This window comes from Neopelma chrysocephalum, unplaced genomic scaffold (genome assembly GCF_003984885.1).
Source record: "Neopelma chrysocephalum unplaced genomic scaffold, ASM398488v2 Primary Assembly neopelma1_96684, whole genome shotgun sequence".
NCBI classification, from domain to species: domain Eukaryota; kingdom Metazoa; phylum Chordata; class Aves; order Passeriformes; family Pipridae; genus Neopelma; species Neopelma chrysocephalum.
In genome coordinates this window covers 1,003,486-1,019,591 of record NW_020925329.1, presented here as the reverse complement: position 1 = coordinate 1,019,591, position 16,106 = coordinate 1,003,486, and the positions used below count along the sequence as shown (strand labels likewise).

Sequence of the window (16,106 nt, the reverse complement as noted above, 5' to 3'; positions counted from 1 at the left end):
CCCCCCCCCAGAGGAGAGTCCCCCAGCCCGCAGGATTGCCCTCCGCCCAGCAAGAGGCCGCCTCGCCGGCCCACGTGCTGGGGGGTACAGCCACGGGCCCGGGAACCCCAGGACCATGTCCACGGCAGAAAATTGCTGGTGACAGACTGAAGCTTTGCCAGCTGTGAAGATGAATTTATGTAAATAAGGGGCATCATTTATGTAAGAAATTCATCACATGATGCATTTGTGCAAATAAGGAATAGTTACGTAAAAAATTCACCATTTTATGTAAATAAATTTGATTAATTGATGTAAATATATTCCTACAGAGCACGAATATCAGGTGGGGGACCTCTGAAAAGGTCTGCAATTCACATTCCTTCTTGATTCAGCTTTGGGATGGACATGAACAGGGCACAGAAAAACGGGGAGGGACAGACTTTGGGAGCGCTGTTGTCGAACAGCGGAGCTGGAAACACAGGAGCAGCAGCAGATAGAACACGTGGAATGCGGGCGCGGGTTCCGAGCAGCCCGACCCCACAGGGGAGCCCTGAGGCGTGAGGCGCTATGGGGAGGAGCGAAGCAGAGACGAGCACACCCACGTGAGCTTTGCCGTGCTAATTTATTGTTAGGCCCGCCGTGTGTCCGTGCGGGGCTTGGTCCGCGGTGCTCGGTGCTCGCTCAGCGGCGTCTGCGCCTCCTGCCGCCCCGGCGGCGCCGGCGGTATCTGGAGCGGCGGGATCCAGCCCGGCGCCTTCTCCGCGCGCCCCGGCGGCGGGAGCGGCGGCGGCTGCGGCTCCGGCTGCGGCTCCTGCGGGAGCGCCGGCGGTAGCGGGCCATGGTGGTGTGCGGGGCGTGCGGCTCACCCGCTTTTATTGGGGAGCCAGGGACCCCCTTTGTGACGCATCGGGTGCAGCCACTGTGACCTTGCTGGTGACGGTGAGTCAGAAAGTTCTGGCGTCACAAAAGGCTTCCCCCGGTTCCCCTGCAAAAGCGGCCTGAGGTGCGCGCCCCGCGGTGCCCGCCCGCCCCGCACAGCACCATGGCTGGGAGGGAGCGAGAACGAAGGGCCATCAGAGCCCTCGAGGAGTCACCGGAGACCAACAGGTAGGCGGGGAGAGCTCCCTCCCACCTGCCCGAAAACAGCCCCCATCGCCCTATGGTGCCCACTCCACCTCCCCCACCCGGAACACTGTCCCCAGCTTGGCAGGGGACTGCAGGGCCACAGCCCACGGGCGGCATCTTGCCCGAGGTGTGGGCAGGACTGTTCTGTCGACAACAGCATCTCTTGGACCACGAGTGGCCCTGCCTGCGCCAGAGGCTGGAGGGAATATACTGAGACCAGTGGTGGCTGGTGGAGGATGTACAGAGCATCATCCTGTACAGCCTCTGCCTCTAAGGACTGAATGTAGAGGTCTTGGTGGAGATCATGGAGGCTCTGCTCAACGAGCACGCGGCACCACTGATCCACAGCATCAGCAGTGTCATCATGGGCCGGTGCAGTGAGGAGGCACAGAGACTGCTAGGCTCTGCTGCTGCCAGGGATGTGAACAATGGCCCTGTGGCCAGTTCTAGATTGAGGTCCAGCAGCTCCAGCTCCAGCAGCTCTAGGTCCAGCAGCTGGCCTGCAGGCTCCAAGGTGGAGGAGGAAGCCGGTACATCAGCGTCCGCCTCTCCTGGCAGTCCCAGGAAATGAGAGAACAATAAAACACAATGGATCTGTGAAAATATGTTCTGTTCTTCCTCCAAATGAATATTTTCATATTCAAAACATCATTGAAGATTGAAGCCAAAATGTTGAGTAATTTTATTTCACTCAACTGTGTTAAAATATTAATAAGGCCCTTATTGGCTTAACAAGCGTCTGAATGAACGATAAGCAGAAAATTTGCGCATTCTGATAGCACAAGTATCACAAAATGTTACTTCCTTCAGTAAGTCAGACTTTCCAGAGAATTCAACAAACAGGTTTTAGTTTGTTTTTTTTTCTCTCTAAAAAAAGCCAAAAGAGCTCACACCTTTTCTTAGTCAGTTTAAGGCAAACAGTGAAATGCCTCTTTTATCAAGGCACTTTTCTCTGATGTCTGTTTTGTATTACAGCAGGAGGAGGCTTTCAGCAAAGCCTCTCTGAGTAGTCAGATGCTACTGCTCACAGTCCAAGGTGTCTGTGAGTAGTCAGCTAAAGGAGGGGAATGTTATGAGTTCTTTCTAACCAGCTTTTTTTATCTGGGTTTCAAGATACCACCTTGTGCTTATAGCTCTTTTACTGTGATCATAGAGAACCTACAAGCTTTCTCTCATATTTGCCATAAAAAACAAGCCCCATGCCCTCACCCCAAAACACTCTTTTATTATAAAGTGACAAGATCCTGTTTATTGTTCACTTTTTTAATTCGGTTATCCCATCACAATTGCCATAATTATGCATTGGAAGATTTAGGTAAATCCAATCAAGCACCTGCAGGAACACGCTAAGAGATCCAGCAGCATATTAAATATTCTCATAATTTTCTCAGTAAGCTGCTGAAAAGAATAAGTCCAAGGAAATAGGAGTGTTGGCAGGGTGAAGGACTGTGGTCTTCTCATCTTCTTGAGTTTTATTGAAAAAAAAAACAAAACAACCAAAACAACCAAACCCCCCTTTTCTACAATGGCTAAAGATAATCACCTTCTCCAGAGTATATCTAACTCAACTAATCAACAGTAATTTGATTACAGCAGCAGTGCTGTTTTACACATCTGTATTTAAACCACACTCTGTTGTTGATTTTGGATAAAAGGGTGGCAAATACCTTTGCAGCCCTTTCCAACATCCTTTAGCTTTCTAGGTCTTGATACCAACCAACGACAGTGAATTTTAAAAGAGAGAAAAAAAAATAGTAAAAAGTTTTTCTTCAAGACCAAATATCTACCAAAAAAACGAATACTGTTGTTTAATGGGTTTTGAATGTTGTATGTGAACAAAGCATAGCAGTAATTAACCGAGTTCTCAGAACCCACTATAATTTGCACCGTTAAGGAGGTTAAATAACAATATTCAGTCAGGGATTCTCAAGGTACTGCGGGTTTTCATAGTATGGAAAACACAGGCTCAATAGCACTACTTCACACTTAATAATACAGGAAATAACACCGTCCATGCTTTTTTGTCCCGGCGTTTGTTGCAGCAGTACCATTTTTGTAAGTAAACCTTTGTTCAAAGGCCTTTTTTACACTTTATTGTAAAAACTGTTTCCTATCAAAGAAAGGATTAGTCCCATATCTAGCCTTTTCTTCTGACAGAGGAACAAGTTGGACTCCAGTCAAATAGAAGAGAATACAAGGTTTTAGAAGTCTGGACATTACAGTATTTATAACCTGACTTGAATTCAGTTTTGACTTCTGAAGAATTCAAAATCTTGCTGGGAATAAATTGGCCTAACCTTTCCTTAGTGATATGTGAAAAGCCAGAGCAAGGAAAGATCTGACTTGCTGTGACGGTGGTTGTTTCAATCACCATGTACTGGGAAATTATTGCTATTAGGAAAATAACAGCCTAAATTATGTGAAGGTCTCTTGCCTTGGTGCACTTTCAGCTTTCTGTGATACACTTGATCTCAATACAGACATCAGGTGCTTTGTTATTTTTTCTTCTTCCAAAACACCAATAGATCAAAGTTCTCCTTTGTAAAACAGGACTTCCACTTTCAGTTTAAGCCAAAGAAAGCTCTGCAGGGCTGCTTCTTATAAACAGAGATAATTCTCTCTGGTGCTCTTATTGCACCCTATTCTCAAACTTCTGGCACCAGATTCTGCTCTGGAACACCAGATCTTCTTAGCACTCTGAAAGAGTGAACAAATCAAACCCCAAGAGCTTTGCTTCTCTTTAAAGCCAGTGTTCCCCCACCAGAAACCTATTTTCCTGTGATCTGCAACCTTCACTGTTAAAGTGTTTCTAATTAGCTTTACATCAGTTCTATATCCTGCTGAGCTTTTTTGTCTTATCTGTATATGTGCAATCTGTCTCCTTTTGGTGTCAAACTGCAATGGTGAATATGAACAAATTTGCTACTCCTTTATCTGGCAGGATAAGTGTAAAACACCACCACATCTAGATAGTAAGGCATGAATTTCACTTCCACTGAGGAAATGTCTTTCAGTTTGGGTAATGCAGGGGGATTTGAAGTAGCAGGTAAAGGAACATGCTGTAAAAGTGTAAATTTTTGTCAGTCTCAATCTGTGTGATGTGTGGAGGATTTTATACCAGGTTTGCACCCCTGTTGGTGTTACAGAAGTACATAAGGTTCTGTGTAGACCTGTTTGCACAGCTGGTGTCCTGAAAATGCATCCACTAATACCAGCAGATACCCAAATGCCCGTATTTAGGTTACTCAGAGAAATCTATTTGCCAGTATTTCTCTGGAGTTATTTCCCTTTTTTACCTCTCACATAGAGAGCTTTCGTTGCATTTCAGGATTACTTACGCAGTGGATTGGGCTGCCTATCAAAAATCTGTGATTTCACTCCCCAGCTTTACTGGAACTGGGAGATCTGCTGGGCGTGCCTGGATATTTTCCCCCAGTCCTCCTCACTCATTCCCCAAATCCTCCAGCATTGTAATGTTTACATTTGCTAATTGCTGTGAATAACACAAATCAACATCCATTTCAATTTAAAAATTTTATTGCAAAGGGCTACAACTGTGCTGCCAATACTCGCAAATATCAATTTCAGTTTAAAAACTTATTACGGATTGTTACAACAGTCCTGACAATATATAAGTTTCAACCAGGACTGTGGACATGGATGGGACTGTGACCTTAGCTGAAAGCCTCTAAATTCTTGGAGTGGCAGTGACTTTCTTTGGAAGAGTTGGGGAAGCCTCATGGCCTGGAAGCAACCCAAGAGAAGCTTCACTTGTCCTGGAAGCATCTGGAGGCAGATCCAGAAAAAGGGGTATTCAGTAAATATCAGTCGTGTGTACAGTTCCTCTGGCAGCAATTATACTTCTGTCAGGGACTCTAAAATCTCTGATCCTCTCAAGCAGGCTTAGAAAGAAAAAAACCCCCAAGTTCCCGGGCTTTCCAGCAACAAATAACTTGTCTATTTAGCTCTCACCTATCCATTCAATCCTCTTGAAAAACTGCCTCACTCACAGTTCTATGGCAGGAGTCAACTGCCAGAAACCTCACTGCCAAGTCTTTTCCCCTCTGCAAACAACTCACAGGGTGCTCCAGCTGTCCCTGCACATGCCCGACCCATCCTCTCTAAGGTTTCCAAATTCCACACGCCTGTCAGGCCCGCCCCCCCCCGACGGCCCTGTCTCACCGTTCCTGTTGGCCGAGGGCGGGTCCCTGCTCGGGGGTGTGTCCAAGCGCTGCTGGGAGCGGCTGGGGGGGTGCTTGGGCACCTTCAGGTCGGCCTCGAGGTTCTCCTTGTTGGCTTCTTTCAGCCTCTTGGTGTCCACAGGGAGCTCGGGGCTCTGAGGAAGGTGCCCTGGCCTCGGAGAGCCACAGCCGTCACCACCTGACAGGGCCAGCCCAGACTTGGGCTTCAGCCGCTTCCTCCCGCGCAGAGCGGCCCTTTTGGAGAGGTACAGCAGGTGGATATCTGGGAAGCAAAAGAAGAAATACTGAGTCCACATGGGTCCTGGCAGCACATGGAGTAGTTGTACTTCCATCAGGGACTATAAAACACAGCCCAGAAGGCAGGCTCTCGCTTGGCAATTTGAAGTGAGCAACAGCTTCTCCAGCTCTACCATCAGCTCTTGGGTGAACAGCTGGGAGGGAAAGAGCTCCTTACAAGGACTGCAGGCTGCACCAGCTTTTCTCTAGACTGGACTAAGAGCAAGACTCTTAGGTCTTGCTAATCTGTGGACATTTAGGTTTTACCTTTAGTTACTGGATTTGTGAATTGTTTGGCCTCAGGTGTTCTGCCGCTTTCTTTTCTCATGTGTCTTAGAATAAGTATCAGCAGACTGGTACTAAATTTAGTGATTTGGGACAGAAAGTTTGGACTTCTGCACTGACTTCATCAGTTTGGTGGGGTTTTCTCCCGTTGCTCCAGAAGTCACGTCATTACTCGGTGTTGCCTCTGTAGCACTGTCACTCTGCAGCAAACATTGATGGACATCAGGTCAAAGTGGTGACATCTGGATTGGTGACAAATCCCAGACTGTCAGGTTTTATTTGGTGCTCTAATTCACACCCTTTTGCACAGAAGAGCACTGAGTGTAAGCACATCTAGAGAAGTGTGTTGGTTAGTGCTCTGTGAGGCTGTACAAGTACGGTATTTGAACTGAAGGCACAAGGAAGCACTGACACTGTGAACGGTAACTAAACTTCTCTGATCTCTCCTTTCTGTCACAGTCAGGCTCAGACATTTCTGAAAACCAGGACTCTCTTCTTACCAGTGTCCTCTGCTTCTGGGGAACTGTTCCCACAGCTCACATTGCCAGGTGAAGCTCTCTCTGCTGCAGCCTTGTTCCCAGACTCCCTTCCTGAAGACTCAGAGAAGATACTAATATTCTCCTTAAAAGAAAAACAGAACAAAAAAAACCAAAATCAAAGATCACTCAGTATTTTCTTGTAATCACTTTAGGGACAAAATAATAACTCTTCTTCTCCACTCCAAAAGGACATGTAACACGAGGTGAACATCACCCAGATGGTTTACATGACAAGTGTTTTAAACTCAGAATTAAGGTTGCGAAACTGAAACTCAGGCTCTTACAAAAAGACCTATTAAGCAGAAAACCAGAATACACCAAGTGAGGTTGTGTGTCCTCACAGTCTGAACTTTGCCCTTGCTTATCACATGAGCTGTAAGAAACCAGCCAGCAGAAATGCAGGTGCCCTTCTTGTTACCAAAATGTGTGTCAAGAAAGACAGACCTCGCTCAAACCACTGCACAGGGCAAAACTGCACACAAACCACAGATTTCTGGCTGGGAATCTCACCCCACCCCATCCACTTGTTAAGATATTAAATCCTAATGTGTTGCTTGCTCTTTGGAGTCCTCTGCTGCCCCTCCATATGTATTTTGCAGGCAAACATCTACCTACCTAACTGGTGTATTTCCAGGATCACATGGCAAAAATCTGTTGGGTAAAAAAATCCCAAAAGCTGGACAACCATGCTATGTTTCTATTCCACTGAGGAAGTGAAGGCCCAAATTAAGCACCTGGAAAGATATTCTCACTATCACCTGTTCTAGAATATTCATCTTTTCTGTGAATAGCCATCAGTATGATAAAGAAGAATGGCTGTTCAGAGCCTGTAACATTTTCTTCAGGTAAGGAAAGAGAAGCTTTTGAAAAGTGGTATGTGTGCTTTTACAGGAGATAAAAGGGCATCACACTTGGTAATAAGATACAGGTAGTTCCAAAAAATCCCACTCCCCACCTTGAGTCTGCCCTTACTCAGTGATAAATACACAGCAGGCAATGGGACTGCATATAAACAGAAATACAGAAACTTTGGCAAAGTTGTATAAAAATATGCAAAAAACTCCTGTGCCAATACAGGAACTGAACACTCTGGGGAAGTCTGGGAAGAGGCAAGAGTTAAGAGAAAGGGGACTTCTAATCAAAAGAGGGAATCTGTCAAACAAAAGGCCTAATAGTCCCTGAATTGCTCTTCAGCACAAAATAAACCCGAGGTCTTTAACCACCTCACATCCATGATCAACATCTGCCTTCTCACCAATCACACAGGTCAAGAGGCCTCAAACACCTGCACCCCAACTCCATGACTCACACACTTAATCCCTCATTCCTAACGAGGAAGTCTGGGCCCCGAAGTCTGGGCCTTCAACAATGGAAAAGATGAACTTCCCAAATGCAGTTCAAAAGCTGTCACAGCTGACAACGTTTAATGAGCAGGAGACAATACACTGAGAGGGCACTAAGGGAGGAGTCCTGCCAACTCCCTTCCTGCTGGCACAGTGACCTGCTCCTCCCCACACTGCCTTGAGGAAAACAATCTTATCCAGGCTGGAGCTTTGCAGGGAGTTGATCAGAGTACACATCTCTTTCTAGGGAGATACCCAAGAGGAACATGAACTAGTCTTCGGAACACTGAGAGCAATACTGGCCAGTTTGCACCAGCTGAGGATTTCCCAGCTAGAAACTTTACTGAAGGCATCAAGATACTGAGAGGACAATAAAACTGCAGCTCCAGCACATACATAAACATGGCTTTTTGTTAGTACCTGTAGGTAAGGCAGGTCTTACACAGCAGCAGCAAGTGCAGTCCAGCTCTTGCTTTTCCTTTGTGTTCAAAACCAAAAGAAGTAGAGCCCGGACTTGGTTAAGTTATAACCTAAAAGGCTTCCACTTCATCCCCACAAATACACTTGCACTATGTATTTTCCCCATGAAAATGAGCACCTAAACTTGGCCAACACAGGCTAACATCTCATGCTCATTAATGTGGGATATTTTTGATTCTCTCTTCTTTTCAAAATCTTGCTTTACCAAGCAAATGGTTCACTGTCCATTAAAAGCTTAACTAAGGAAGCCTTTACTTCTCAGGCATGCAACAACCCTAAAAAACTCTCAGTCCAGACCCCAGCATTGCTATGGAGTAGAGTTACCTCCAAAAAGGCAGCCATTTCAGGGCAGGATGATGAAAGCATCTCCTCAAACACCTGAAACACAACTTCAACAGCTGCTAATCTCAGGCTCATGGCAGCGAGGGCTCCACCGGCACCATGGTCTCCATTAGCCACCAGTGTGCCATTGCCCTCAGACCCCCAGAACCCCCATCGTCCTTAGACCCCCAGAGCCATTGCTGTCAGTCGCCATCACCACCATTGCCCTCATACCCCCAGTACCCCCTCATTGCCCTCAGGCCCCCAGAACCCCCATCACCCTCAGACTCCCAGAACCACCCTCAGGCCCCCAGGCCCCCACTGCCCTCAGACCCCCAGAGCCATCACCCTTGGACTCCCAGAGCTATTGCCCTCAGACTCCCAGTGCCATTGCTCACAGACCCCCAAAGCTATCGCCCTCAGATCCCCAGAACGACCACCACAGCCCTCAGCTCTCCAGTGCCCCCATCGCCCTCAGCGCCCGCGGTGCCGCCATTGCCTGCAGCCCTCCCAGTCCCCCAGTCCGCTCAGCCTCCACCACCTCCCGCCATCGCTCAGTCCCCCTTAGTCCCCCTCAGCTCTCTCAGCCCCGCCGCTCCCTCTCAGCCCTCACAGCCCCACCGGCTTCGTAGCCGCTCCGGGCCCTCTCAGCCTCACTGCCCCTTCAGCGGCTCGCAAGTCCCTTCACCCCGCCGGCACCCGGGCTGAGGCCGCGGCTCGGCGCGGCCGGACCCGGGCGGCGGCTCCTCGTCCCGGAGGGAGGGACTCGGCCGGCGGTGGGCCCTGGGGTGGGTCTGGTCCTTTTTACTTGTCAGATTTTAAACTTCCACATATAATGTTTTAATTTAAATGGTAAGATAGGTAAAGTATTTTACTTTTTTTTTTTTCAAATTTACCTTTTCAGTAGAAAAACAGCGTTACTGACCAACCAATACAGTTTGAGGAGCGCAAAAATTATTTGCAAATGGAATCCGGATCAGAAGTAGCAAACTGAATAAACAAAATTAAATAAGAAATAATTTTGAGTTGTGTGTTGGGTCAGTCCTTAATGACAGGTTCTCCCCACGTAGAGTTCAGCTGAACTCCGTTGCTTTCAGTGTTTTCAGGAATTTTTGGGAGGCTATGGACGTGAATCTATGCGCTGGGAAAACAAAGTGGATTTGTTTAAATAATGCAGACTTCTACCATCTGTAAATTTTTCTTGTAGTATATCTATGTATTAGCACAAATGTTTGTTTGCCTGATCTTTGTCTTGTTTATATATACAACTAATACATGTATTTCTTTTTTTTAATTTTCTACTCGACAAGGGTTAATATAAAATTGGAATAAATTTGTATTAGCATTTTTTGAAATAAAAGGAACAACAGCTTTCATGTCATCTGTCTATTTATTTATACAAGTATCCATGTTTTCGACAACAGATTTTGTAGTAATCTTCCCTTTTTACACTGTTTTTCAGATATAAACCCAAGCATGTATTTAGTGAAAAACACTGTTTTCCACAATGGATCCTCATGAACTCAGTGAAAGCTCAGTCCTTTGTCAGCTGCTTTAGGAACCAAAAGCATTTTCTGCTGAAATCCTAGTGACTGCTCCTTTATTTTTATTATGGCTTATGACTCTTCAGCCTCAGCCCCTAAGAACTGCTAAGCTTTTGATTGTGGCATTGTAGTTCTGACTGAGAAATATGAAAATTAAGGAAAAAATAGAACAAAAGAATAGGCCGAATTCAGAATCAACTCAATCAAGCAGAGTATAAAGAAACACATTCACCGTGACAAAAGGCCCTTAATTAAGGATGAATTTGTGTAGTATTTATGAGAACTGGGAATTAATGGAGGAAAGAGATTTAATCAGAAAGAGCTGATGAAGTCTCTAACAGAAATCATTCTTTCAGAAGGCTCAGTTTTGTGACAAATGTGTCCACTCTTTTATCTTTGATTGCTACAGTTGATTAGATGTAGCATGGTGGGAATGTGGTGGACACTGGCTGGGTAGAAGGCATTGAGAAAAAAATCAAAATATATTAACATAGGCAAGATTTAAAAAAAAAAAAAAAAAAGTGTGGGTGCTTGTTTGTTTCTGTGAGCTTTTTTTAATGAAGTGACAGCAACTTTTTAGCATTTTACAGTAACAGTATCTTCCAGCCCATCAACATTTAGCTCACATTTACGCACTTCACTAAATCTCGGGGATTATAGTTACCAGTTGGTCATAGATACTGCACTGAGAATTAAATTTGGGTTCTTCCTTTCAATTTCTGAGTATCTGTAATAATGATAAGAATATTCTCCAGGTACCTAGAGTTTTTGCTTGCCTTTTTTTTTTCCATGTAACCTTTCTACCTCTGAATTGAACGTAAAGCATAAACTATGCAGCATGATTCTGTGTGTGGAATATGAATGCATGTTTCAAATGCTTGATCATTTTGCAAAATGAATGTGGTATTAATTGAATTGGATTGGGGGAGTAGATAAATACCACAACAAAGACTATCATTATGAATCAAAATAAAAATGTGGGAAAACTAATGAGAGAGGTCACAATTAATGAAGTTCATGAACTAGAAAAAATATGATACAGTGCTACTGACCCCTCTGAAATTATGAGTGTATAGCTGCAATGAGATTCCAGTAGAAAGACTATGTGGAATCTCATCTGGAAAGTCCTGCAAGCAAAGGCAAAGAAAACAACAGCAAAAGGAAAAAAACTCCAAAAGAGTAAAGTTACTAATCTTTTTAACATGGCATGTAATGATAGGACAAAGGCCAAAAGATGCTCTCCAGTCACAGTCACTGCCAATTTTAAAGATGCTGGAATAAAAACCTTAGGATTTAAACATGACAAAGTCGAAGAACTGGTTACCCTATGATAACAGGTTTCTGTGCTATGAGTATATATAAAACTTGGAAATTAGTCACCTAGTACTGTTTAAGCAACTGTTTTCTAATGCAGAAAAACCCTGCTCTCTCCCTCAGCAGTTGAGAGATTAAATCTTTTTAAAAGAATGTTTAGACATTCTTGTCAGAAGGAAGATAAAAATGATTGTTCTGAGGAAAATATACATGAAAATGTTTATTCTAGACTTATCTGAAGCAGCGTATCAGCAGCTAATGAGCCATAATGAAAATGAAGATTATCTGGAATGAACCAATCAACACAAAACCAAATAACCAACTGACCAAACAAAGAAACCCCAGAGAACCTGAAGACACTGATATATCTAAAGCTGTTTTCAGGGTGCTGGCAGCTGTCTCTGCCTGGCTGCTGGCCTCTGGCAACCCTTCCAAGTCCTTTTCTATGTCCATGTCTCCGTGATTAGCAGGCTGGGGAGAGATGGCTTATCCTGGCGCTGGTCCTGCTTTTCAGGATACATTTTGATTCCTTATTTTAAGCAAGATTTATGCTTACACATCTGCTGACCCACACTCAGTTTTTATCCTTTGTCCTAATCTATCTCTCTGCCATTGAAGGGAAGGATGTCATAGGAATTGTGTCAAAGGCCTCACAGAATTCCAGATCAGTGGCATTTGCAACCCTTCCCTTGTCTACTGGGACAAGGCCAGTCCCTCATAGAAGGCCACCAGGTGAGGTGGCCTCCTCCTATGAGCATGTTCTTGCCACCCAGGCTCCTGTGGGGTGAGTCCTGTCTGCAGGCAGCCCCACACATCTCACAGGATGACCACTGTTTTAGAAGCCCTTCCCCCACAGCGGCTGCAGTGGCATTTCCGTATCAGGAGGTGCTGCTGGAATGGCCTTGCCTGGGAGCTCTGGGGGCCCTCGGATGACTGTTGGGCCTGAGGGGCAGGGAAAGGCACCATAAGGGGGAGAAAGCAGCACCTCAAGACTTTGTCAGGGAAATAGTAATTTATTTGCTTCTGCTTGGCTAAAGAGTTTCTGGAGCCCTGCTACTGCCACCTGCGAGGCCACCTCTCGCTGGGCTAAGGAGAATCCTGGGGGCTGGGGACCCTCCTCTTTGAGGGTTGCTGGGATCCCCTGGGTGAGTAGCCCCTGCCCCGTCAAGGAGTGGAGGGGCTGCGGCTGCTGCCCTGGGCACAGGGACCTGCCCCCTCTGGCTGCTCCAGCCCCTCCCAGTGCTGGTCCTGCTCTGCAGGGTCGGGCACAGCTCGGGGGCAGCTGGGACTCCCTTGGAGGCCAGTGTGTGATGTACCACCTCCCTCCTCCACCTTGGAGCCTGCAGGGCTGCTGGTGGGAGTTCTGTCCTGGGAGCTGCTGGAGCCGGCACTGGCCGCAGGCCTGTTGTCCTCATCTCTGGTGTGGTGGAAGCCCTGCAGCCTCTGTACCTCCTCGCTGCACTGGCTCACGATGACATTGATGATGTCATGGATCAGTGGTGCTGTGTGCCTGCTGAGAAGGGGCTCCAGCACCTCCACCAGGACCTCAGCATGCAGCCCACAGGCGCAGAGGCCATGCAGGATGGATCCCTCTGCAGCCTCTACCCTCCACCACTGCTCCCCGTAGAGTGCAGCCAGCCTCTGGCGCAGCCAGGACCGTGCAGGGTCCAGGAGGTGCTGTTGGCAATGGAAAAGTGCTGCCCACACCTCAGGCAGGATGCCACCCACGGGCTCCGCCCCTGCATCCTCCTGTCGAACGGGGGACAGTGTTCCCTGTGGAGAAGGTGGACTGGGCACCACAGGGTGCCGGGGGCTGTTCTCAGCCAGGCAGAAGCGAGCTCTCCTTGCCTGGCGGTTGGTCTCCGTTTGCTCCTCGGGGGCTGTGATTTCAAACTGGATGTAATCCTGCTCGCCCCGCTCAGAGAACCTGACAGTCTCCACTGGCCTGCTGCAGAGTGGGCACACTGGGGTTGTCTTTGCCCACCGCAGGATGCAGCCCAGGCAGAACTGGTGGTGGCAGGGCAGAGTGAAAGCCACATCATTCCGAGTGTTGTGGCAGATGGGGCATCTCCACTGTGTCTCCGTGGCCATGTCTGGTCCCAGCAGGCGGGGGGGAGCTGAGGACCAGGAGCTGCTCCCACTCACAGGCACTGTAGGGCTGGAACCAGTCTGACCCAGGCTCTGGCAGCACCCAAGTATAATCAACAAGGGACATGACATCACAATCATGTCACATCTGCCACTCACTGATGTCACAATGGGACGTCTCGCACCTGAACACGAATAGCAAGGAATGCAAGGTCACAATCCACCACCCAGTGATGTATCCACCAACCAGTGGTGTCACAGTGGGATGTCCATCCTGCATTCCCTTGTGCCTTCACACACACATCTTCATCATAAGTTTTTTGCTCACAGGGAGCGGAAAGAAAAACAAACAAAAGGAAAGCAAAGTATAATACCAGTTGCTTTCTACTACTGAGGTTTTGATTACACTCCTCCAGTCTACAGCTTCCAGTGTCTTCAACAAAATAGTTCTTGCATGCCATTCAGTTTTTTTCATATCTAACTAGCTCAGTAACCAGTTAACTATTTACCAACTTAACAGCTCCCAGAATAGAATAACAATTACGATTTCAAGTTAATCATAGTCAAAGGCTTAAAATCTTCTCAAAGCTGCAACTTTGGATTGACCATGATCCAGATATATTCAATATATATACTGGATGTATTCAGTGTTGTGGCCAATAAAAGGCAAAGGGTTGTATGAAATAAAACTGGCTAAAAGATGCATTGCATCAGATATGTGTCAATAATATCTTCTGAAAGACTAATATTGCTTTGTAATAATTCTGAAGGTCCTCAGATGCCTACATTTTTCTGCCCTTAAAATGTAAAAATCTTTCTGCTTCTGACAGTGCGAGCATTCCCCAGGCCGTTAAAAGACTTTTGGAACATATGACTTCAAATAAGAAGTGTTTGTCAAATCTTTTATAAAACTTAGGGAAAACATTGCAAAATTCACATTCCTGAACAGAACTAAGATAATTGTGCCTATGTTGTATTCTTCACTACTGTCAGTGGGAACAGGTAAGATTCATTTAGAGGCTCTGGACTACAAATGCCCCATGAACAGGCTTAAACGGAGTCAGCCATCAGTCGGGGGATTCAAGAATTAGCATCTGTTACCTTCACTATGCTGCCTTTTGAACTTCCCGATATTAGTCAGCCTTTAGGATTTAATTATGTCATTAAATCAGTACTTGCTAATAGGATTTTTTTCCTGTTATTATCTTTTTTCTTCTTTTTTTGATACTACTAGCTAATAGTGTAAACTCTCATCTCTTCAGAGGTTCACCACTCCCAGACTGCCAGAGATATAACTCAAGAGACTTCTATTTTGTGGGTGAAAAGGGAAAAAGGCTATGCTTCAATGATTCTTTAATAAAATAATAATTAAAAACATCCAGCTTTACAATTCCTCCTGCATTCAAAATAGCCAGTTGCAAAAGCAATAAAGGTTTTAAGATTGGAATAGAAAAGCCTATTTTCTGAAGTATTCACTACTGAAAAAAACTGCTTACAAGCAACCAAAGTTATTTTCATTACATCTTACCTGAGCTGAGATGTTGGCCATTGAATTCTGGGACACACCAGCCTGCATAAGGGTTTAAAATGCTGCTGGAGGCTGGGCCAGCTGGTCTCCCCACATTGCAGGCAGCAACACAGAACAACTTAATCATTTACTAACTTATGCTAAATATATTCCATTTCAACATATGTGTCTGCACCACAGATTTAGGATTTGTTCACATGTAACACTTTTCACAGAATGTTAAGGTTGAGTATGCTACAATTAGGGCAGCAATAATAGGGCTTGTTTAACAAGACACACTACTAAGTTCATATTATTTAATGTCAGTAACTTCACTTTATAAGCTAAACTAAATGTTCAAGACTTTCCATTGGGAATCAGTGTATCTGATGGCATTTTAGAGACTAAAAGGTATTAAAATACTATAAATATATAATACTCCTATTCTATACAGCATGTAAACATAGTAAAATATCCTGATTACAAGGGAGTTATGTTTTTCCACTTTAATCTCTTCCTGAAGCTTTGCATAGGTACCGAGGATAATTTTTTTAATTCATTTTCAGCCTTACTATAAAAACACAGAACTGTAGAGCCAGAAGAAATGGAAGTATCTGTGACAACTGAGTCAAAGGTCAAGACTGGTACTAACAAAGAGCTTGTCTTTCCTGAAACCTTACATAATTTCTGATTGCAAGGTGGACAGTAGGGGAGGAACACGTAAACTAAATTTTGGGCTTGTTTGCTGAGTTCAGTGAAGTTGCCATTGACTTACGGCACCATAAGTGAGAAAAGAATCTCATCCAAATACTTCGATCACACTCACAGAAAAATGTTTTCTGATGGGAAGATTTGGCATGTTTATTTTCACTAGGCACTTCATTCAAATCATTATCTACATATTCTGTGTTCAGAAAGTGTAGTGGTCTTCACTTAACAGATGCATCTGAATTAATCAGATTCCAAGTGAGAACAGGAATTGAATCCTTTTCCATGGATTGTAATGTGCTAGGAGTCAGATGGAATGCAGAGCATGCCTGGAACCTATTCCACGATGACTCCCCACATGCACAATCTGCAGCCTTAAGCACATGCTAAGG

General features: G+C 45.5%; 1 protein-coding gene and 1 long non-coding RNA gene across 2 annotated transcripts; one reads left to right on the top strand and one right to left on the bottom strand.

Moving 5' to 3' along the window:
* Positions 1-12,408: 12,408 nt before the first annotated feature.
* LOC113981600 lies at positions 12,409-15,573 on the bottom strand. Its single transcript, XM_027709048.1, has 2 exons — positions 15,028-15,573; positions 12,409-13,684 (listed from the first exon to the last, which is right to left on the bottom strand). The coding sequence occupies exons 1-2, from the start codon at positions 15,152-15,154 to the stop codon at positions 12,576-12,578; spliced, it is 1,236 nt and encodes a 411-aa protein (XP_027564849.1). The 5' UTR covers positions 15,155-15,573; the 3' UTR covers positions 12,409-12,575.
* Positions 13,789-14,876, top strand: LOC113981601. The gene is made up of 2 exons (XR_003538466.1): positions 13,789-13,864; positions 14,762-14,876. It is a non-coding gene; the product is annotated as an uncharacterized LOC113981601 (long non-coding RNA).
* Positions 15,574-16,106: the final 533 nt, after the last annotated feature.